General features: G+C 41.3%; 1 protein-coding gene across 1 annotated transcript; it reads left to right on the plus strand.

The window, feature by feature from the left end:
* The first annotated feature begins 1,955 nt into the window (after positions 1–1,955).
* TWSG1 (twisted gastrulation BMP signaling modulator 1) lies at positions 1,956–21,897 on the plus strand. The gene is made up of 5 exons (XM_061131227.1): positions 1,956–2,122; positions 3,578–3,734; positions 13,779–13,878; positions 16,934–17,200; positions 18,935–21,897. The coding sequence occupies exons 2-5, from the start codon at positions 3,612–3,614 to the stop codon at positions 19,114–19,116; spliced, it is 672 nt and encodes a 223-aa protein (XP_060987210.1). The 5' UTR covers positions 1,956–2,122; positions 3,578–3,611; the 3' UTR covers positions 19,117–21,897.
* The last annotated feature ends 1,897 nt before the right edge of the window (positions 21,898–23,794 follow it).

Here is a 23,794-nt window from a genome sequence, read left to right on the forward strand (position 1 = left end):
CACCACAGTTCAAAAGCATCAATTCTTCAGCACTTAACTTGCTTTATAGTCCAACTCTCATCCTTACATGACTACTGCAAAAACCATAGCCTTGACTAGATGGACCTTTGTTGGCAAAGTAATGTCTCTGCTTTTTAATATGCTAAGTGGGTCATAACTTTTCTTCCCAGGAGCAAGTGTCTTTTAATTTCATGGCTGCAGTCACCATCTGCAGTGATTTTTGAGCCCAAGAAAATAAAGTCTGTCACTATTTCCATTGTTTCCCCACTTACTAGCCGTGAAGTGATGGAACCAGATGTCATGATCTTGGTTTTCTGAATGTTGTGTTATAAGCCAATGTTTTCACTCTCCTCTTTCACTTTCATCAAGAGGCTCTTTAGTTGTTCTTCACTTTCTGCCATAAGGGTGATGTCATCTGCATATCTGAGGTTATTGATATTTCTCCCAGCAGTCTTGATTCCAGCTTGTGCTTCATCCAGCCCTGCTTTTTGCATGATGTACTCTGCATGTAAGTTAAATAAGCAGGGTGACAATATACAGCCTTGATGTACTCCTTTCCCAATTTGGAGCCAGTCTGTCGTTCCATGTCCAGTTCTAACTGTTGCTTCTTGACCCACATACAGATTTCTCAGGAGGCAAGTAAGGTGGTCTGGTTTTCCCATCTGTTGAAGAATTTTCCACAGTTTGTTGTGATCCACACAGTCAAAAGCTTTGGTGTAGTCTATCCTACTAGGGGATTGTAAATAGAAAAATATGGGAGACCCCTGTAATTTAATGGTTACTCAGGAAAGCAGGTTTGCTTAACCACAAAACCAAGCAGTCCTGCTTAGCAACAAAACCATGCAACAAAAGCATGGGACATGACCCCCCAAGCAATAAAACACTGGTGGAATGAGCCCCACATCCTGCCCAATGAGCTCAGAAAGTTAATGACCCCTCGGATATGCTCTCTGCACACATTAAAAAAACAGTAATTTATGGACCTAGCTTGACAAAACTCCCCTGCCCAACCTGAAGGAGGAACTGATGATGGAAGCATGGCGTCTACTCAAGAAAGACAAAGAAGTTCTCCCTCTCCCCACTTTAATTAGAAAACTATGGCCTAGGGATGTGACACCCCTTTGCCCACTCTTTTGTAAGCCTTACAAGCGTCCTAGTCTAGTAAAACACTTCTTATTTATCACTTTGCCTCTTTGCTGAATGCCTTCTGCGAAGAAACATAAAGGATTGTGTACCGGAGCCCTTTGGAGCCCCGGAACGACAGCAAACGGTTTCACTCTTCCTTGGCCAACCACCCTCTGGACCAGCACCACGGGCCCCCCTGCCCTCTTCCAGCGCTGAGCACAGGGTCAGGGGCCCTCCAAGGGTGCAGCATCCAGTGCACTGAAGGCTGAAGGCTCTACTCTTGGAGACCCTTATTCAGTAGGTGAGGGCAGACCCCAGAAGCCTGCGTTTTTTATAAATCCTCCCTCTGACATCAACTTTGAGCTCAGGTGTCAGCCGCACCGGGTACCGGCGAGTTACCTCTATCAGTTGGGCATCCCCATAACCAGGCCGAGACCAGCTCCCTCCCAGGATGGCCGTGAGGACTCGGAGCTCGTGCACGTCACGTCCCAGCTCCGGGACCAGGGCAAGTCGAGCCTGGGGCAAGAGCCGGACCGCAGGGTCTGTGGGAACAAGAAGCTGCCGGAGATGCTGACGGGGAAGAGGGAGAAAGGACAGAGCGCGTGGGCCAGGCGAGAGTACCCGGCCGGGGGTGTGGCCTCCGGTGGGCGGAGCCCTAGCGGGGTGGGACCCCAGGCCCGCTGGGCCCGCGGGCGGGGGCGGGGCCTAGTTGGGGGGCGGAGCCGGGCCGTGCGCTGACAGGAGCGCGGTGGGGAGTGAGAGACGCCGCCTGGCGGGAGCTGGCGGCGGCCCAGGCGGGAGCCGGAGGGGCGGAGGGAAACGGGGTGCAGGGGCGAGGCGGCGACAGGCAGGTCTCTGCCTCTTTCGGTGCGGAGGAGGTTTGCGGGCGCCGCGCGGAGGACGGCGTGGAGGCGCGGCCTGCCTCCCTCCACAGCCAGCGGCGCGCCCGCTCGGCCGACCCGCGGGGAACTGGGGCCCGGCGAGCTCGCTGCGCACGGTGAGCGGGGCGGGCGGGGGCGCTGCTCTGGGTCTGGAGGCCGCGGCTGGGCGGGCACGGCGGGAGGAGACGCGGCCCGCGAGGCCTGGGCGGCCTGCGGGGGACAAGACGGGCCGGGCGCGGGGCGTCGCTCCTCGCGGCCTCCGGGGCCGCTGTCAGCGCCGCCCGCCGGGCCGCGGCGCTTTGTTCCCGAGGCCCCGGAGGCAGCCGCTCCGGGCTGAGGAGCCGGCTACCTGCGTCTCGGCGCCTCGTTCACCTGGACGCCCGCTCGGGGAGGGTCTTGGGGACAGCCGTGAGGTGGGGAAATACCCCCTGTTCAGTGGTTGTGGCTGATAACTAGTTCAGGAAGCTTCCATTTTCCGACGCCTTCTTGGGCCGCCACGAGTACGGGCTGGCGGCTCCGGGTTCAGTGCAGAGGGCTGTAGGTCCGTCGGTCCGGGAGGGGCCCCGCCTTGGCCCCGTCCCCGGGCTTTCCTTGTCCAGAACCGAGCCGCCCGGGTACAGAGCCCCGATTCTCTCTCCACCTTCTGTGGTTTTGCTTTATTGTTCTTCCTCACACTTAGGATAAAGGTTTACAGCGATCTGAAAGGCCCATAAACGTACCTTTTATCCGTCTCACCTCACCTATTTATTTCATTGATTCCATTTTGAGTGTGTGTTTTAAACCCTAGGAAGTTTTATCTTCCCCTTTTTGAAAATTTAATGACCGTGTTGGTGGTTTTTACCACCGTCAGAATTTGTGCTGGTCTTTTTCTCATTTTGGACTGTAACATCTTTTTCAGTAACTTTGAATCTCTGGTAGCTAAGGTAGAGAAGTAAAAGAATATCGTCACATTTTGATAAATCAGAGTTCTTAATGCAATCAATAATTTACTCTTCCCTTTGTTAATCGCTAAAGTATTTCAGGAACAACTGCCCACTCTTTCCGTTGAGCTGCTTCATTCTAGCTAATTACGTTAAGAGACAAAATGTAATAAGTAATAAGTAACCACTAGAGTAGTTGGCATTTTTAAATCTTATTTTAATTGTGGGAATTAAAATATCATTAAATGTTTTTAAATTTTTATAATGCAATATTAATAGTTTTGGGGGTTTTTTGACTGGCTGAAAGTTGAATAGTAGACCTGAAACTAAAGCTGAATAGTAACAGTGTAGTATTGAAACTACTTATTTGCTTTAACTTTCACAGTCACCATTTCTGGGTAGTCTGAGGAATTTCAGAATTCTATACCTTTGAAGATGGCTAACAAGATGTTGCTAGATAAAATTGTAACTTTTTTTTTTAGTGTATAAGTAATCTTTTGTTGAGAATAATATTTATAAACAATCACTCATAAGTCCTAACACAGACAATGAGTCTTGGTTTATTTATTTGTTTTTCATTTTTGTATTTGTTTTTACCTTAGCACTTGGCCTTTGAGTTAAAGTTTTTTGTTTGTTTTTTTGTTTGTTTAGCTTCCTGGGAGTTACTGATTATCTTTGAAGAATCATGAAGTCACCCTCTGTTGTTATGCTTACTCTCACCATCCTGGTGTTCCTGACATGGGTCCCTATGTCACTGAGTTGTAACAAAGCGCTCTGTGCCAGTGATGTGAGCAAATGCCTCATTCAGGTAGGACTAAGAATGCTGTTTTTACTAATATTAAAATTTATTGTATAGCAGATACAGAATGCAAATACACAGAGTGTCTATGTAATACAGTGTAAGAACCGTAACACTAGTCTGGGGTTTTGCCCCCATACTTCAGAAGCAAACTCAGACTCAAGGAGTTCAGTACAGGAAATAATATCCAGCTTTGTAAACAGGCCGTTACAGGTGATGAGCTATCTATTCAGGTGAATTAAAGGGTTCTGTTGTACAATCTAGTTTACATAGCAAAGAGACTCACTTACTATATTTAGGAAAAAAAAATTTAGATAGTCAAATCATAGACAGACTGTTCTCTAAATATAATGTACTAATTGTCTGTTCTGTGTAACAAGTTACCCCAAACAGAGTAACTTAATGCAGTAAACATTTGTTATTTACACAGTTCCTGAGGGTTGGAAACCTAGGAGCAGCTGAGCTGGGTGTTTTGGGGTCAGGGTTTCTCAAGGTCGCAGGCATTGGGAGAATCTGCTTTCAAGATCCTTGATGGTGATCTCTCTCAGCCATCAAGGCAAGCCTTTCTGAAGAGAAAAGTGGGGTTAAGCGATTGGTTTAGTTCATAGAGCTAATAAGTGGCTGTGGAACGTGACCTGTGTCTGAACACGTAGGCTATGGCCTTTCCATAGGCATACTGATTATTATTGCCCATAAAGTTGGGTTAATTAGTGGTGAACTTCATGTCTTATACAGCTGTTCTCCCTTTTCCCATCCTGTTAAACCATCAGTCTTGGGTCTGTATTAATTAGCCTCCATTCTAGCTGTTGGCTAAGAAATTCAGTGCACTATTGAAACTACATATATTTGAATTCTGTATGAAGTATGACTCAGCCAGCTCTTGCCTGTACTCCAGATATGAGAGCGCTTGTACATATGTACTAGAAGTGATAATGAGTTACGTAGATGAGAGGTATTCTGTGCTGATTTGTGATGTTTTGGTGCTCATTAATAGTTAACATTCTGGGAAGCCTGGCCTTTCTGTGACTGTGGCTGCCACCATCTCATACTCCTACCACCGTCTCATACTCCAAGTACCCTCACTTTGCATTTTAAACCAAAACTTTTAACTAGAGAGGCTGGTTGGTTGGTTGTTAAATTTTTTTTTTTTAACTCTGGATGTTTTTAAATAGAAGAGAGAAGAGTATAATGAACAGTAGTAACCATCAGCAGTTACAGCATTCACTAACCCAGGGCTTCCTTTGCCTCATCTCTGTTCCCCAGCACTGTTAGGGTCCCCATCTATGTTAGTGTCAAGCAGACCCCTGACATTATTTTATCAAATTCTAATGTCTATCTCTGAAAGATAAGAACTCTTGAACACAGCTATCAGGAATTTAAAAATTAACAATAATTATTTAACATCATGTAGTTTTATACCTGGAAGTTTTGATTTGACAAACCTGCTTAATGGTGGCTGAAAATTTTGTAGTCTTCTTGTGAAATCCAGCTTTGTGCTGTGGTCATAGGGGAATCCGTGCCATTTCCCACATTGTTTCAATGTAGCTTCATTATTCACTGTTAGAAATAGTCTCATAACAATTGCTATATTCATGTTTAGGTGGAAATCTACTTAAGTCTCAAATTATTTTTGACTCTCCAAGACTATGATTTCCATTATTCAGCTAATTAAAAATTGGATTTTATTTGAAGACCTTGCTTGGTAAGGCAGTATTTAAAGAAAGCTTTTGGTTACTGTCGATAAACACTCTTAAAAGGTTTTGTTTTGCTATTTAATTTAAAAAATCTGTAATACAAAATGCTTCCAAAAGTAGGTTAAAAAAATGTGTAGAAACTGGAAAATCAGGTGCAGCTTCTCCTATTAAATGGTGATTCTGGTAAACTCATTGGAAGATCGTAGGACTCTTTTTAAAAAAAAAAAAAACACGGTTTCAGTAATGTGAGCATTCTAATTCCTGTTCCTTCAGAGCCAAGAATCATCTGTTCCTTTTCTGGAATAATGGAGATAGCCCTTGATAGTGTGTAGTGGCAGTGTATAAGGTTAAAATGATAGAGGCCTTGAGTATTGAGGATTTTCTTAAAACCCTTTCTATTGAATTTTAAAATTTTAGCAATAACTTATTTTCTGCTTGTTAACTTTTCATATTAACACTTTTACTTGTATCGAATATGCTGTTTTCTCAGATATCTCTAAGAATTACTAGAAGTTTTATTAATGGAGATGGAGCTTTGTCTCTCCCCGCCCTCCCCACCCCTTTCTGTTACTTAGGTTTCTCTTTCTTCCAAGATAATTTTTTTCTTTCAGTGTATATTTATTTCATGCAGGAGGCTTTCCTCAAATGTACAATATTCTTTTGATGTCTTTTATAGTTAAGAATGAAGCGTAAAAGCCTGGTTGGCCAGACTGTTTGTGGCAGGGTTGGCATACATAGACTGGAGGGTATCGCTTGAGGGTCAGAGAACTCCTCGATGCTGGAGTGTGTTCTCTGCTCTGAGGCTGATCATTTTCCTGAAGTGAAGTTTTTGTTTGTTTGTTTTGAATGGCCAGTGTTTGTGCTGTGTTTGGGGTGGTAGTTGGTTGGTAGATACCTGGTTCTTGTTTTTTTCGCCTTTGTGTGGAGGGTAGTCTGACTAGTCAGGTAGAAACTTGAACTTTAATGCCCTCTTTTATTCCTGTTCTCTTCACTTGAGAAATAGATTGTTAAGAATTGTCAGCTGGGGTCTTTGGGCCTCCTCAATGCTTCTTTTAAAGGGGATCTCCAGAATTATATTCAAATTTGCATATGTGCAGTTTTCTAGGAAAAGAGTCCCTAGTGTTCAGGAGGTTCTTAGAGTGGTTGACAGCCCTGAGAAGGTGAGGAATTGCTGGGGCTTTGTTTGCCATCACACATACTGAGTTATTAAAATTCCACATTTCCACTCAACATAGATCAAGGAACATTGACATTTTAGATGGCAGTGATAGCTTTTCTCCTTAAACTTGCAGAAAAACATGCACAGAAACAGAGATGGGAGATAAGAATTTTAAGGAAGCCCATGCTGTAGAAGAAACTTCCCTCCTAAGAGGGCATTTAGCTTTGCTTTTTGTTCTTTTGGTTTGGTTTGAACAACATCTGTAGTGTTGAAATGATGTACTGTGAGGATAAGTTAGAACATTTGTTTATGTTTGAGTCCTCGGCAACTCATGAAATAACTAAATATAAAACATTTTCCCTGGAAGCTCAGAGTTGTGTAAATGTGTTTTACCAACACAGTATTCCTACCCCTCCTACAAATTGCTGCGTAGAAGGGTGGTCCCTGTGTAAGTATTTATTTTGTGCTGACAGGAAAGAAATCTAATTTTAACATCAGGAAAGCAATATTGTCATCTTGGTGTATTCCTTTGCTCATATAACGAGTGGTTGAGCTGTCCTCTTTTAGGGGAAAAATGGTAATACAAGATTTTGCTTTTAACAAAATCTTTCCTGTTTTTTTCTTCTGCCTCTTCGAAAAGAATACTTAAAATTTGGATCAATATTATGCTTCTACTGCTGAAATCTTCAGACCCCTTTTGTATTAAGAACTGAAAAATCTCTTATTGACTTGTATTTTTAGCTAATATTTATGGTCATGTTTAGGATGATATAAACATTATATTTCATGAAGCTATTCAAACTTGGGTTCAGAGATCACTGATGCATTCTATTAGCACTTTGCCAGTTGTCTGAATATATATTTTGCACTTTTATGAACTAAATCAACAGTCTGGTTTTTTTAATTGTAAAAAGTGATTTAACTACTCAATAAATCTTAGATTTTCTGAAATAAGTTGAAATTTCAAAGTAGTTTCTCACTAATAATTCTAGTTTTTTTTAATGTATTTCAAGTTAAAATTGTAAATAGTTCAGGTAACATCAGGGTTTTCTTAATCACAGTAAACTAAACAATTAACTTACTCTCCCTTGTTCCTGAATCAGTGCTAATTAAATTCCACGTTAGTTTTTTGCTACAGTTATCTTGCTTTGTTACTAGACTAGTAATATTTTGGTATATAATATGTGATGTTTCTTCTTTCCTTTTATGAACATTACTATGTTTTCCCTCTTTTTTTTCTACTTCCCTGTCTTTAAAAGTTGTGACTCTGACTTATTTTTGTCCTGTTTTGCTTCAGGGAATGCCTCCTGAAAATCTTTGAAATTAATATCTAGAAGTAATAAGTCAAACCTGATGTAATTTAAGGGTAGAATAAGTCATTGTTCCCCTTCAATGCAAAGTTGCGGGGGACTTCCCTGGCAGTCCGCTGGTTAAGACTTCATGCTTCCCTACATGCTGCGTGTTGGGGCCAAAAAAAAAAAAACACCCTAAAGATGAGGATTTTATCAGAACACTTGGAAGTTTTTAAATGTAATGTTCATAGGGAGAATAGTAAAATAACTCCCCATTCACCCATCACTCAGCTTCAGCCTTGGTCAGCATATGGCCAGTCCAGTCTCTTCTCTACCTCCTCCCACTTCACCTTATCTGGATGATTTTAAAGAAATGCTTTAGGGTACTTTTGAAGTAGGATTAAAGTTTTGTTATGAGGTTTATATAAGAAATGGGTGTAATTTAATATATTTATATATATTAATATAATTTAATATATTTTGGTATGTATTGTATGTATGTATTTGGTCTGTATTGTATGCTGATCTATTTAACCAAAAGGATAAATTCTGTTTTAATAATGTTAGTAGTATTTCACTTAAGTTTATATTATTTTCAAGGCAAAAGTTGGCCAATTAGAATTTGAACATGTTGATAAGATTTGGGTTAGATATTTCTGTCCCAAGTTTGAAAGTCTGTCTGGTGTCCTCCTTAAAGAATATTCATATGTCAAAACAGATTTGTTGTAACTAACATAATTATGTTTATTCTTTTGAATAAAGGTCAATTATTGGAAGATGTGTTGTTTATATTTGGTTTTTAAACACTCATTTGACCTAAGTAAGGGTTGTGAAAATTGTGTCACTGCAGGTACAGGCTAATGGTTTGTTGATTACTGATGTTCCCACAGTGTTCATTTTCGTAATTACCTTTGTTCTTACATTCCTGGGGGTTTTAGGTCATGATATTATAAATTGTATCAGTTTGTTTAGTTTAATATGTAAGGACCTCAGCTTATGTTTTTGAGTGTCTTATTTTTTTTATTGTACTGTACACAATTAAACTGGATCTTAAGAAGTCTACTACCACCTAAATTTAAATTTATTTGCCTTGATAAAAATATTGTGTTCTCAAAGGGACGCCACAAAACACATAGAAGAAAAAGGAAAGGAAGCAATTTATAGTCCTGTTTAGAATCTACATACTGACTACTCTTAATATTTGATACAGTCCTTTTTATTCTATGTCTAGGTGATTTTTAACACTTAAATATAGAATAAAGGTTGTTGTATATCAGTACAACTTTCACATTCTGCATTTTTCACCAGCATCGTTTTATGTTTCTTTGTTTTTTTAAAAATATATGTTAGAGAAATTTAGTTTGAAATTAAAATAGAGAAATATATTTTCAGAACTATCTTCTGCATTACTTTTTTAAATACCAGTTTATGTTTATATAATGCTTTATACTTTTCAAATCAGATTTGTTAAAATAATAAATTTATGGACCTCAATGTACTATACTGGTCCTTCAAAGATGAGATGAGGTATTCCTTAGTCTCCCAAAGCTTTTTGGGAGTAAGATTGGTCATATATGCTCATATAACCACTACAGCAGTTGAGATAGGGAATATTTTCATCACCCTTAAAAGTCCCTTCATGCCCAGGGAGTCAAGACTAACCTCTTCCCCAGCCTCAGTACCTTTCCACCACTGGTTGATTTTTGTTCCTGTAATTTCACCTTTTCCAGAATGTCTGCTAACAGGATCCTACAGTGCATTCCCTTTTGTGCCTACTGGCTTCTTTCAGTGAGCAGAGTGCTTTTGAGATTGACAGTGCAGCTGTGTGTTTCAGGGAGTCCTTTCTTGGTCTTGCTGAGTGATGTTCTGTCGTGTGTATTTCTTCATCCGTTCACTCGCTGATGGACATAAATTGTTTCTAGTTTGGGTTGATGATGAATGAAGTTATTTACTTTCATGTGTAGGTCTTTGTGTGGATGTGTGTTTTCATTTCTCTTGTGTAAATACCTAGGAGTGGGACTGCTGGATCACACAGCATCTGAGAAACAGACTTGGTGTGACATGCTGCCGTTTGCGGGCTAGGACTTGAATCCAGACCCTGTAAATCCAAGTCGTCTGCTGTCCACTAGACTCTAATGCTGTTTCCGGTGATGATATTTCCAAAATCTCTCAGATTTTGGCAACAGTTAAAGAGTGGAGATATTTACCAGCGATTTTACATCAGAATATAAATAAAAATTCCCCTCAAGTGAGCAGTTTCCATCTCTGACCTAGAAGTATGGAAGTTTATAAAATGAACTCTTTCATAAAGAGTTTATAAAATTAAACTCTTTCATAAAGAGTTTATAAAATGAAGCTCTTTCATAAAGAGTTTATAAAATGAAGCTATAAGTCTTGACTTACTCTTAGATGAATAATGCCCCCAATTTATTTTGCATAGAGGATTAAGATCTCACCAACACCTTAGTCATACAGAGAATAAGATTTTCCACTAGAGATTGAATAATCATATGAAATCTGTCTTTTGGCATGAAAAAATTGAAATTCTTTGTAATATTCAAGATTCTCACTGATACTAACATAGTAAAAATACATTTTAAATGATGAGACTCTTCCCACAACTTTTCATCCTGCCATGTTTTCATTTCATAGAGGCTTTTGAAGCAGATTGCCAAATTATCTGTAAATACTCATGCTGTTCAATGTAGGATAGCTCAAACGTATAAATTTCTGTTTTCTATTTAGTATAAGATTTCAGTTTTTTCCACTATAAATGTATTGAACGGTGTGATCACCATGCCTTAAGAACACCTAGCGTGGTACTTTGCGCAGAGGTGGAGATGAATGTCCCCCTAGCTCTGGCTCGCGGAGGCCTTGAGGCTGGAGCAGCCCTGAGGCAGGAGGACACTGGAGCCCAGTTGGGTTGGGTTGCTGGTCCGCCCCCTCCAGCCTTTCATCTGGACCAGGAGCAGCACCCACACTTTGCCTGAGACTTGCAGACCATGGAGGCAGTGATGTAATCGTTAACTGGCTGAAGCAAAAACAGAATTAGGTATTAAATCCCAACTCACTGGTTTTGCAGCTCATGCCAATGATACTTATTTTACCTTTACAAACAATGATTAAACTTGGGCAGTAGCACTTGTCATTGTATTCAAGTACTGAGAGTGAAAGATATAATAGTGCCTTTGATTAGGCAACCTGAAGGGTTAGCTAAGTTTAATTATGGGCTTGTTCTAAGAAAGTAATAACTATAATTACTGAAATGATAAATTAATGAGAAGCTTTATATTATTATTTATATTAATAAGCTTTATGTTTTAAAAGCAGGAATAGTGATCCAGAACCGGGGTCAGATCTCAGCCACTTACTAATTGAATTATGTACAAATTCATAACCTTATAGGAAAATAGAGATAAATTATAACTTGATAAGGGCTTTATGAGCTTCAACATAATGCATATAAAACTCTTAGCACAATGCCGGTTAATGTTACATAAAACCCACTTAGGAATTCTGGGGGAAGTGGTGGCAGGACAAAAGTGGAGGCACTAGGTCAGGCTTTTTTTCTGGCTCTGTGAACATCCAGTTTGGTTGGGATCCTACATTCAGCCTACAGAGTGGTGCTCAGGGTTGGTCACAGGGAGTTTAGTGAACTAGTAAATAGCCAGTTCACACAGAAATCCCACATGTCAGCACAACCGGCTCTCTAGTTATGATGGAGACTTTGAAATAAAAGTGATATAGAAGATAATCATCTTTCTGAAGCTGGTGCTGGAACATGGACAGGCTGTGAAAGAGGTGAAGAATTTCAGAAGAAAAGGGAACTTTGTGCATTGTTGATGGGAATGTAAATCGATGTAGCCACTGTTGAGAACATTTTGGAGGTTCCTCAAAAAATTAAAAATAGAACCATCACACATCACATGATCTAGCAATTCCACATCTGGGGATATATTCAAAGGAAGCAAAAACCCAACTCCAAGAGGTCTCTGAACCCCCATGTTCATAGCAGCATAACGTACAACTGCCAAGATAGGGAAACAACCTCAGTTTCCACTGATGAATAAATGGATAAAGAAGTTGTGGGGGGGTGTATTTGCATATATTTGTATACATATATATACATACACACACACACACACGCATATGGGGTGTGGAATATTATTCAGCCATAAAAAATGAGGAAATCCTACCATTTGCAACAACATGGATGGATCTTAAAGGCATTGTGCTAAATGAAATACATGCAAAAAACCCCAACAAACTCATAGAAAAGGAGGTCATATTTGTGGTTACCAGAAGTGGGATCACTGGGAGGGGAAATTGGAAGAAGATCAAAAAGTACCAATTTGCAGTTATAAGTAAGTCTTAGGGCTGTAATGTCCCACATGGTGACTGTAGTTTACTGCTGCTATGTGACATACAGGAAAGCTGTTAAGAGAGTAGATCCTGAGAGTTTTCATCATAAGGAGAAATCTTTTTTTTTTTTTCATTTTATCTATATGAGATGATGGATATTAGCTAAACCTACTGCAGGGATCATTTCACAATAAACGTAAATCAAACCATCATGCTGTACACCTTAAACATGAAAGTTTAATGTATGTCAGTGTTACAGTGAGTGATATATGTCAGTTACCTCTCACTAAAACTGGAAATATCATCTTGCAAAAAATTATGTCATATAAGAGTGATGGATTGACTCTAATGGTCTAGAAACATAGTAAGATTAATAGGGATGAATATTGTGCTATGTTTTTATATATGTGTATATATATAGTGTAACCAACTGGAGAAAGCCAAGCAAGCCATGTGTTCACGGAGTTTCCCTCAGGTTGGGTTTGTTTCGCAGTGGCTCTGGTGGCCAGAGGAGGGGTAGGGGAGAGGCTAAAGGAATTACCTTGAAGCTTCATGTACAGAGCAAGCCGCGTTAATTAGTTTTGTGCAGTAGCAAACCATCCCAAAGCTTTGTGACTTAAAACAATAACCATTTATTTTGCTTTTCTTTCTGAGGGTCAGCAGCTTGGGCCTTTATCTGCCGAGTGGGTTTTCTGGGCTCATTCTTGTGGCTGTTGTCAGCTGTTGGTTGATTGGAGGATGGCTGAGCTGGGGTGGCTTCAGATGGACTGACTTGTCCATGTGGCCCTCTCCGGGGCTTCACATGGCAGCTGGGCAAAATTCTAAGAGAGGGAGTGAAAACACCCGCACCGTCTTCAGGCCCACATTCAGAACTGACACTAAATCACTTCCACCAGATTCTGTTGATCAGAGCAAGTTTCAAGATGACTTCCATTCAAGAGGTCTGGAAATAGATCCTTGTCTCTTGATCAGAGGAGCTGCAAAGAAGGTGACATGGGGAGGGGAAGGATCGCTGCCCATTTTGTAAACAGTCAGCCACGCCAGGCACGCTTAGATCAATGAAACTGGTTGTTAAAAGAGGCTGTTATTTACACTTTACATATTGAGGAACCACAGCTCCCACTACAAGTCAACTGGCCATGCATTTTACAATGAACCTAATAGCTGGAAAGTGGATTCTGTTCTTGTCCTGAGTGTGTTGCGTTCCTATGGGAGATGAAGTTATGGATTATGAAGTAAAATCTCTTTATTTTGTTTGAAAATAAGATAAAAGGATCCAAAATGCATTCATTGAATGTGTCCAAAAGAAAATCTAAATCTCCTGAGAGCTAAGTAGTACTTGAATGCAATTCCAAGTCTAAATATCTACATTGTAGATATTTATGTTCCTACAAATAGTTAATGATGTTAAATTTAAAAAAATAATGTGCCAAGAGTAAATTACTATAAATGCAGATATTATGGAGTGCTTTTTTGCTGCAAAAAAGTAGAGATTTTAAATGTAGTTATTTGGAATTTTAAGTCTGAGCATCTGCTTCATTTCTAGGAGCTCTGCCAGTGCCGCCCTGGAGAAGGAAACTGCTCCTGCTGTAAGGAGTGCATGCTGTGTCTTGGGACCCTCTGGGATGAGTGCTGTGACTGTGTTGGTAAGTTGATATTAAGTTTCTTAATATTTCCTATCATAGAATCCTTGACTTTAAGAGACTTTAAATAGTATAAATGTATTTTATGTGCATAGACTAGGGTGTGTATAAGATATTGTAGGTGTTTAGAACATCGTTGCATTTGCTTATATCGAATAGTATTTACATATATATGTGTGTGTTTGTATTTTTATAGAAAAGGTGTGGGAAGAAATTCTTGTGAAATAAGAGTGGAGGAACAAGCAGAAGACTTTTTTTTACTTTTTATTTTTAATTTTTGTACTATTTATACATATATATATATTTTAAAGTCATGCAAATTTTATTTTACTTTTAAATTTTATTTTTTATTTTAAGTGAAAGAGGTCAGGAATAGGTGCATGGGGGCCAGGGGTGGGGGTGGGTCAGTCTTGGCAGACAGCAGAGTTGTTTGTTCGTTTTTCTTTTGGCTGCACTGTGCAGCATGCAGGATCTTACTTCCCCGACCAGGGATCGAACATGTGGCCCCTGCAGTGGAAGTGGAGTGTCCTAACCACTGAACCGCCAGGGAATTCCATTGGCTTTCACTTTTAATTTCCAAGAGCCCTCTTCTGATTGTCCTTGTAAGGGGGCATGCAGTTCTTGTTTTATAGATAAATTAGGTCTTCTGCTCCTGAATCTTCCCAGAGTTCCACGGTGACATGGGCCTGAGGGAGACTGTAGCGGTGACATTCAGCTCTTGGACTCTCCCAAAGAGGAGAAATATTTCACTGTCTTGTTCTCTTTTGCCCTGTACTGAGTTCTGAGACAGCTGCAGTCAATGTGCCTTCTCCTACCCCTATATCTCGGTATCTAAGATAGTACCGGGTACAGTGTCTGGCACACAGAAGGCATGTCAGTGTTTTGTGACTGTCAAATAAATGAGTTCTTACTGCATCGTCCTCCCCAAATGGACAGTTTATTCTCTGCCCTTGATGGGTGTAGTTTTGTGTGTGTGTGTGAGGTTAACTGAAATAAAAGAAGCTTGAATTATTTTAGAGCATTAAATATGTTAATTTAGTATGTATAATGAAAGCAAAAATGAGACAATGGTATTGACCCCTGATAAACATGTAAAAGCATTTATCGTAAACATGGAAGCCAAATACACGAATGTATCTTTATCATTACCTAAAATACTATGTGAGTGAGAGAGAGAGTGTGTATGTGTGTGTGAGAGTGTGTGTATATGAGAGAGAGGTTTGTGTGTGTGTGTTAGAGAGAGAGAGAGAGAATGTGTGTGAGTGTGAGAGAGAGAGTGTGTCTTTTAACCATCACACAATAGTGCCATTTGGCTTTTTCTAGGAAGAGTTCTTCCACTGAGAAAGATTAATTATATGTGTTCATATCTCTACAATTTTAGAAGTAACTGGTGTGCTTCTTAGCTTGCCCCCTCCAAAATATTATTTACCTTTAAGGATTTAATGACCGGTTTTCAACTTTGAGTTAATTCATTACATAACTTGATCTCTCATTTTAGCTTCAGCTGCTGTTCCTGGCGTAAAGTTTAGATACTCCAGTTCTTTTTATGTGGCGGTGCTCTCCTCCTTGGGACAGTTCTCCTCCAGGTTGGGCTCCCTTGGTGTCCTTTGCAGACCTGTGGCCGCACCTCCCTTCTAAGTGGAAACACTTGCCATACTTTCTGTGGGTGGGGTCCAGACTTCTGAAGGGACCCAGATTAGAGGGCAGGCAGGCTTCCTGTCCTGTCTCCTACTGTGGACTTGAACCATGCACTTTGTCCAGCAAGCTTCCTCCTCCAGCACCCTTGTGTAAGAGCATCTGTTCCTGTCTTCCGATTTTCTCTTAAGAGGAACGGTTTATCTAGCTTATTTCATCATTGCTGTTCAGCAGACTCCTCAGATGCGGGTGGTGTTTAGATGCTGGATCTCTACCCGCAGGCTTTGTTTTGGGTACACGTGTGTGTTTTGTTTTTACTTTTCCAAATGTACACAGAGGGCACAGTGAGCTGCTGTTAATGGCCCCCAGTGCCAACAGCCATGCCTGCTCCATCCATCATCTGTCTGTGTGTCTGTCCCCGCCTTGTTTGTTTGGGCTGTTAGAAAGTAAATACATAGTTTTACTGTACATCCAAACTGCTTTAGTCATTCATCTCAAGAAAGAGTGAGTTTCCTTACATAACATAATATCAGTGCCACAGCTAACCTGTTTAACAGTACTTCTTCATATCTAACACCCAGTCCTATTCAGATTGCCCTAGTTGCCCAAGGGCTGTTTATTGTTGTTTTAGTCAAAGCAAGATCCAGCAGAGTCCACTTAGTATATTTGCTTGTTAGGTTTCTTTCGTTTCTTTTATTCTAAAAAAGTTCCACCTCCCCTCATCACCTTTTAAAATTCCATTGACTTGATGAAGGAACTAGAGAGTTCTGGTGGAAAATATGCTACCTTCTGGATCTGACTGAGAGCTTCTTGTGATTATGTAACTTTTTGCTCTGTCCTCTATGTTTCCTATGACTAGAAGACCAAAAGGAAGAGCTTTCCCTTCTCCATTTTTAAATTCATTTATTTATAATATAAAGACTCATAAATCCCTATTTTATTTATAGAGTGGTAGTCCATTATTGTCAGTATTTATTTTAACGTTAAAATTGTCAGTTTGGCCAATGGGAGCCTTTTCAGGTTGCCTCCCATGTCTTTTGGCATGTCCCATCATTCATTAATTACTTTCTTACTTTCTGGCACAGAAGGGTGTCCCAGGGTCATTTTGGACATTCCCTAACCCACCCCTGGAGTCACTCTTTTCCCCAAGGAGCTTTGTTCCTCTTAGTCAAGTATAGGTATTTAGAAAACAAGATCTGGGCCCTTGGTGTACTCTATGTTACTAGGGTGTCATTGCCTCTAGGCCTCTTAGCCAAAAAGCTAGGAAAGTGTCTGTGTACATGTTAGAAGGCACCTGACTTTACTATTTTGGAGCTTGGGTTTCAAGGCACTACCTAATAATATCTCATGACATTTCAATCAGTGAGAAAAAGAAATTTTATTCTCTTTGCCTTCCTTCCCATCCCCCCGCCCCAACCACCAGGCATGTGTAATCCTCGAAACTATAGCGACACGCCACCAACCTCGAAGAGCACAGTGGAGGAGCTTCACGAGCCCATCCCTTCCCTCTTCCGCGCGCTCACGGAAGGAGACACCCAGCTGAACTGGAACATCGTCTCCTTCCCTGTTGCAGAAGAGCTCTCACATCATGAGAACCTGGTTTCATTTTTGGAAACCGTGAACCAACCCCACCACCAAAACGTGTCTGTTCCCAGTAACAACGTTCATGCTCCGTATTCTAGTGACAAAGGTAACTGCCAAAGGCAACTTTTTCTCTCTTGTCCGCCTTGCTTTCTGTGTGGTCTGTGAAGCCTGTTTTAACATCTTTTAGAGCAGCTTTTTGGTTTTGAGTGTGTATAGTCTTAAGTATTTTCTGGACTTTAATAACCCCATCCCTGAGTAAACAAGGAGTTGTTCTCACAACTCCTTCAGACTCTTGATGATAAAGGCTACACTGAAAAATAGATAACCTGGTTCTAATTTTATTTGCATTAGGCTTTCATTGTTATTTTCATGAGACAACAGCAGGGTTGCTTACCTTATGCAGAGTAGTTCATCATCAGGTAACATCTGGAGCATCCTAGGAGCCCAGGTTTCTGTAATAGCATTGATGTCACAAATGATGCCAGGCCATCAGCTCAGTTTTGTAATAAGCCAGCTGGTATTACAGACACCTGACTTCCAGGTGTAGCCTGACCCCAGCCAGTGCTCTGCTAGTGAGCATTGTTGGTCAGAAGGGAAACTGAATGAGTGACGTGTAAGACTTGGAGAAGCATGTTTAGGAACATGTAATAGTGAGCAAAGTCATACCTGAACTTTGGAATGTAAGAGGGATGTAACTTTCATAAAGTCTGTGATGTTTCCAAATAAAACTCTCCACACAGGTCCACTGTGGAAGGATAAGACAGGTTTGAGTATTACAGTTATTTCTTAAAATCTGAGACGTATCGCACAAGCAGTATAATTTGTGCTTTTTTGTTTGCCTTTCTTGTTGTGCCCTCCATTACAAGCCTACCTATCTGAAGTAGTATGAACTTCAGCCCTCAACAGTAAAAGCAGATCAGTTTTTGTTAATAGTAAGACTCCGTAACTCCCCTCAGGTTAAAGTGCTTTATAAGACAAATTCTCGGTCTTGGGAAACTTCAGAAATGTACAAATATGTCTTACTGCCACTTTCCCATTATTGAAATATAGATAATCAACATGCTACTGCTAACTGCTAAGTCACTTCAGTCATGTCCGACTCTGTGCGACCCCATCCCTGGGATTCTCCAGGCAAGAACACTGGAGTGGATTGCAATTTCCTTCTCCAGTGCATAAAAGTGAAAAGTGAAAGTGAAGTCGCTTAGTCATGTCTGACCCTTCGTGACCCCATGGACTGCAGCCTACCAGGCTCCTCCGTCTATGGGATTTTCCAGGCAAGAGTACTGGAGTGGGGTGCCATTGCCTTCTCCGAGATAATCAACATGCTAGATGTTAAATAATTCATAAGTTTTTCTCAAAGATTATTCAAATTCATGAACTAATAAGCACGAAGCTCATTACTAGAGACACCAGCCAGGGTAATTTCGAATAACCAATGCCAAATTGTGCCACATTGCTAACCACACTGCATCCTTTGAATTTCTTAAGTTTATTTTATTGTAAATTCTCAGTATAAGTTTAGAACAGTATCTCCCAAACTTGTTTTAGCTGGAGGATCCTCTCCTTATTGGAGGTGCCCAATGATCTCCTTCCAGGTCAGAGTGAAATTTGAGGAAGCGGTGAAGGAAGCCCTCTGTGTCTGAGCTGGAGCGGGAGACTCCCTTCTTGATGTGATTAACAGATGTGTTCTTTTCCCCACACCTCACCCACCGTCCTGGGCAGGCTCACAGCAAGAGAGCTTAGATAAATAACTTGCTAGTAGTGTTCAGCTAGGTGTTAAAACATTTCCTGCTTTTCCTACTCATTGCTCTGAAACCTTACTTAATCTTTGGTTTTTCAGAACACATGTGTACTGTGGTTTACTTTGATGACTGCATGTCCATACATCAGTGTAAAATATCCTGCGAGTCCATGGGTGCTTCCAAGTATCGCTGGTTCCATAATGCCTGCTGTGAGTGCATCGGTCCAGAGTGTATCGACTATGGTAGCAAAACTGTCAAATGTATGAACTGCATGTTTTAAGGAAGGAGAAGATGTATAGACAGAAGCAGTTTCGTCAGAGGTATGATATGGAAAGCTATTCAGCAATGTCTACTGGTTGCATCCAAATGCAGCAGGTTGAGAAGATGTAAAGAGTTTGGACTGAGTTACTTTTAAAGTCTGACAAATCGAGGATTGTGCTGACTTCCAATTCTAATTGCTCTTCCTGCCTGCTGCTGGTGGGAGCCCTTTCTTCTAAACACCTACAGCCTTGGTCATGTGAGGAGCAAGTGCACAGAGAATGCCTGCAGAGAGGAGAGGCTTCTAACCCAAAGCCTCCTGTCATCTGCCACATTCCAGAAGCCTCTTGTGTCAAAGGTTTAGAGCATTTTAATGAGTTATGATTTCTTCACTGTACTACTCCTGGGACACTGAGTTTTTAGAGTTGTTTGCCATTTTCCACTGTGCCTGGTATTATTTATCCGTTCTGTGTGTATGATAGATATTCATATAGATCATTCTGAGATCTCACCAAAAGATCACCATAAAAGTTTACTTTGAAACCTCTTTACATCGGTTTTTGAAGATAAACGCTTACTGTATTTTACAATGTAGAACTCTCTGGAGCACTCAATCCTGCACTCCACATACGACAAAGCTGTAGGGAGAGCCTCTCCTCTAGCCCAGGCCCAGAGTGCTGGTGTGGGTCGTATGAAGCATCTTTACAAGAATTGCCTGGCACACCTGAGGCTTTGTGAAGAGCACGGCTCGGTAACAGGAAGGGAGAGCTTTTTCTGACGTAAGGGGCCAGCGTAAAGAGCTCCAGGAGTGGGAAACCACTGCCACCTGGACTCCAGGGACACGGCGCCCCTTGTATGGAGATGGCAGCGCTGTGCTCGCTGGACGGGGGAGTGAGCCCGCTCAGGCTTAGCACCGCGTCCTCCAGTGGACGGGTGGTCAGAGGGGACAGGGCAGAGAATCCAGGTATGAAAGGGGAGGGTTGAAAATGGGGATTCTAATAGAAACAAACTTAAAACTATTTACATTCATTATTTTGTTATTTTGTAACCTTTCCTTTAGGTTTGTATCTAAATCAAGTGTTCTCCTTAAACAAAGGAAATCACACAGTAGGAGGTTAAGATTATGAACTGCTTCCTGCTCCCCCCACCCCCAGATAATTCTGTTCAAGATGACATTAACTCTAAATACACTACAGAACATTGTGTCAATGAAGATAAGCTTAAATAGTATGTGCCCTTCTTGGTAGTAAAATCTTGGTCTTCAAGGGTGAAACTGAAACATACATGTTTATGTCCAGAGACTCTTAGCTTTACAAAATTATTAATTTCTCAAATAGTATATATTTGAATTATAAATAACTTTCTAGGAATACCTCTTTGTATATCTAAATATTTTAGTATATAAAAATAGATAATGCTTTTTGTATTCATTATCTGAACAGTAGTTACAAGATCACATGTGATACTATGATTAACTTTCATAAAATATAAAGACTTGATACCTTTTCTCTCAGATAACTCTAATGAACACTCAAGGTACTTTAGCCTTTTAAAAAGTTGGAATTTAGCTCATGGATGTATTTTTCAGATGAGAAAACATTGGGATGTCTTCTTACTTTTACCTAGAATGCCTCTGTTTACAAGTGCCTTGAAAACAAACATTAGCTCCCTTTCTTCACTAATAACTATAAAACCGAAGGTTTTCTTGAACTTAAGAGAGAAAATTTTAAAGATATCTGCAGCCAGCTGCTTCATTTCCACTTTACTGTTTTTCAGAGTCATTTATACCTAGGAATAGAGGAATGTTTTTGTGTTTATTGACAACATGCTTAATTTTCCATAAATATGTCAGCAAGCTTTTTTTTTTAACTGCATTTATCTTCCTTTTTTGGTGTTCATTATTAAACTCTAAAATATAATATCACTTATTGGAAGAATAATTTCTTGAACCATGTTGTGTTTTAACTGATTTTTCTTATCACTGTTTCTCCCAATAGAAATTATCCCTAAATATAATGGTAAGTTTTACATTCAAATTTACTTAACTTTTTGACTTATGAAGGAGTTAAAGCATTCACCTAAACAATTCCATTTCCAGTTCTATAATGTATTTCAGGTTTTGAACAATAGTTTTCCAAATTAAAAGTATAGCATTTGGGAAACTGATAGCTCTACTATAATTTATACCATCTATTATCATTCTAAGCACAATTCACTTCTATATTAAAGCTCTGGTTTAAAAAAAAATCAAAAGTCATTTTGTGACCTTTTTTATAACTAGATCCAAAAAAATTAAATCTTAAACCAGTAGGTGTTCTAAAAGTCATATATAAAAGTTTCTGTCCTTTAGTAAGACATGTCTGTGCTTTTCTGCCCCCCCATAACATCTAATTATTACTAAGACTGTGCTCACAACAGTAGTACCAAATCAAATGATAATCCAAGTGCAGTAAGATACATAGATGCTATAAAAGAGAGTCATTCATTTAGAAATATGATTTCTAAAGTTTCAGAAAGCAAACTCGATAAAATGTTAGGATATTTGAATAACTTTATTAATAGAATAGCATCACAATAGAGAAAAGAAGCCAAGACTTCTGGAAAATGAGGTAAATATAAAAAGCCACATATTTAAAGTTTGTTTTTAATGAAATCTTCATTGAAGATTTTTTAAATCTATTCTGCTTTCCCAAGAGTTTATGTTTATTGTATTTTACATGATCTATGACATATAAAATTATGTATTTTTTCCTTTGGTTGTCCCTATGAACAAAAAAGTATTTTAATAAAAAATTGAAATGAGTGTGCAATGTTCTTTGTTAACGTCAACGTAGCAAAGTAGAATAAGTTTGCCATTTCTGGCTGGTGCAGTTATTGTTTAAGGGCATGTCGCCCTCTCTCTGGATGTCCCTACAGATCTGTTGAAACAAAGGCTCTTTCACAAGTTTGCTTTCTGCTTTTTCATGGGCTTTACTCCAACATGGGGAAACCTTGGAAATGAAATACATACATTCTCCTTGCCCTGCAGGCCTTGTGAAGCCACACAGCCTCCTGTGAACTTCCAAGGGTTGGTTGATTGGTCGGTTGGTCAGCAGGAGCACTGAGAACACCGTGGGTAGAGGCCTATCGGCCCCACCCTGACTCAACAGGCAGGGCTGCTGGAGCTGAGCACCCTAGGCTTCTCGTGCAGTGAGGTCAGGGCTGTTCCCAGACTGCTGCGTTGTGACGGCGTGGTGGAGAGGGGAAGGTCCAGGGGACAGGCTGCTCTTGCCCGCCTGCTTGACGTCACGGGTGACAGACCTGAGGGGTAGAATCAGTTTCAGGAAAGGTTATTCATTTGATCCAGAAAGCTGTTCTTTTGCTGACGGTGTCCAGGGCCGGCAGTTGTGAGGAGCTGACGTAGGGAGGGTTGGAGTCAGGAGGGGGACCTCTGAATTTGAGAAGTTGGTGGGGCTGTTAGGGGAAGCACACTGAAACCTTCCACCCTGGCCAGGCACCATAGTAACCATTTGCATAAGCTGTTTTATGACAGGAGGTCCTGGTAAGGAACACGGAACTAATAAGCCTCCACCAACCGGAAGAGTTCAGGAAAGGTCAAAAGGAGACACACAGGTCCAACCACCTCCCAGAATCCTTCTCTCTAGCATCCATCTTGGCTGAACAATGCGTGCACCACCAGAAAGGACTCTGAGCCAGAATGATTTGCTAAAGACAACCCTGAAACTAAACCCATCACCATAAAACCTGAGACTGCAGCCAGGAGGCAGAGCAGTTCTCCTGGGTTCCCTTACCCCCCTGCTCTCCACCTGCGTGCCCCTTCCCAATAAAATCTCTTGCTTTGTCAGCACAAGTGTCTCCTCAGACAATTCATTTCGGAGTGTTAGACAAGAGCCCTTTTTGGGCCCTGGAAGGGGTCCCCCTTCCTGCAACAGGGCGGACCCCAGGCAGCAGGCTGCTGTGGAAGGTGCATCAGCTCCAGGCCACAGTGCCCACAGACAAGCCTGCAGCTGCTGGTTAGGAGTTGTGGCTCTTGAGTTCTTAGAGGTTTTTCCTAACCTACAAAAAATAAATTCACATCTTTTTATTTTGAAGTCGTGCTGGCAGGATGGAGGCAGCTACAACTCTGCCATCTGGCTTCTGAAATGAGAGCTCGAAGAGCAGAGATGAGGAGAGAAGGACCCCCCCACCCCCACCCCCGTCCTCCTGGTGCTGCTGGGACTGATGGAGGAAGCTGGAGACTGCAGAGACGCCCCTCTGCCTGAAGATAGCCTCCCTCCCCCACCCCACCCCCCATTCAGACACAGTCACCCCTGCAGTATCTTGATGGTTCCTGCCCCTGGAGCTCACTGCTTCACACTGAAGCCAGGGCAAGCCTCCGAGACTGCCTGTATGGTCATCACCACCTAACCCTAGTTCCAGTTCCAGGCAGAGAGCCAGGCCTGGGTGCTCCTGTGCCCCAGAGGGTTGAGGTGCCCAGGAGGAATCAGGCAGGCAGACTTCCTGCTTTTGTTTTCCAGAAGCCTCACCTGCCCCTGGGGATGCTGCTGGGGGGAGGGGAGAGAGCACAGAGGAGGCTGCAGAAGGGGTCTGGGCCTCCCCAACCTCGGGGCGCCCCGGCCTCCGCAGGGGCAGAGGCCCTCTGAGAGGGCTGGCAGCTCATGCAGAGGGCCAGGCTCCTGAGCCTGCAGATGCCTCTTTAT

This window comes from Dama dama, chromosome 27, assembly GCF_033118175.1.
Source record: "Dama dama isolate Ldn47 chromosome 27, ASM3311817v1, whole genome shotgun sequence".
In the NCBI taxonomy this organism is placed as follows: Eukaryota; Metazoa; Chordata; class Mammalia; order Artiodactyla; family Cervidae; genus Dama; species Dama dama.

What these genes read in the sequence shown, in the direction of transcription:
- TWSG1 (XM_061131227.1), top strand. Translation starts at nt 3,612, where the DNA reads ATGAAGTCACCCTCTGTTGTTATGCTTACTCTCACCATCCTGGTGTTC. An exon ending in TGAGCAAATGCCTCATTCAG is followed by an intron (nt 3,735 to 13,778) that starts GTAGGACTAAGA and finishes CTTCATTTCTAG; the next exon opens with GAGCTCTGCCAGTGCCGCCC. An exon ending in TCCGTATTCTAGTGACAAAG is followed by an intron (nt 17,201 to 18,934) that starts GTAACTGCCAAA and finishes TTGGTTTTTCAG; the next exon opens with AACACATGTGTACTGTGGTT.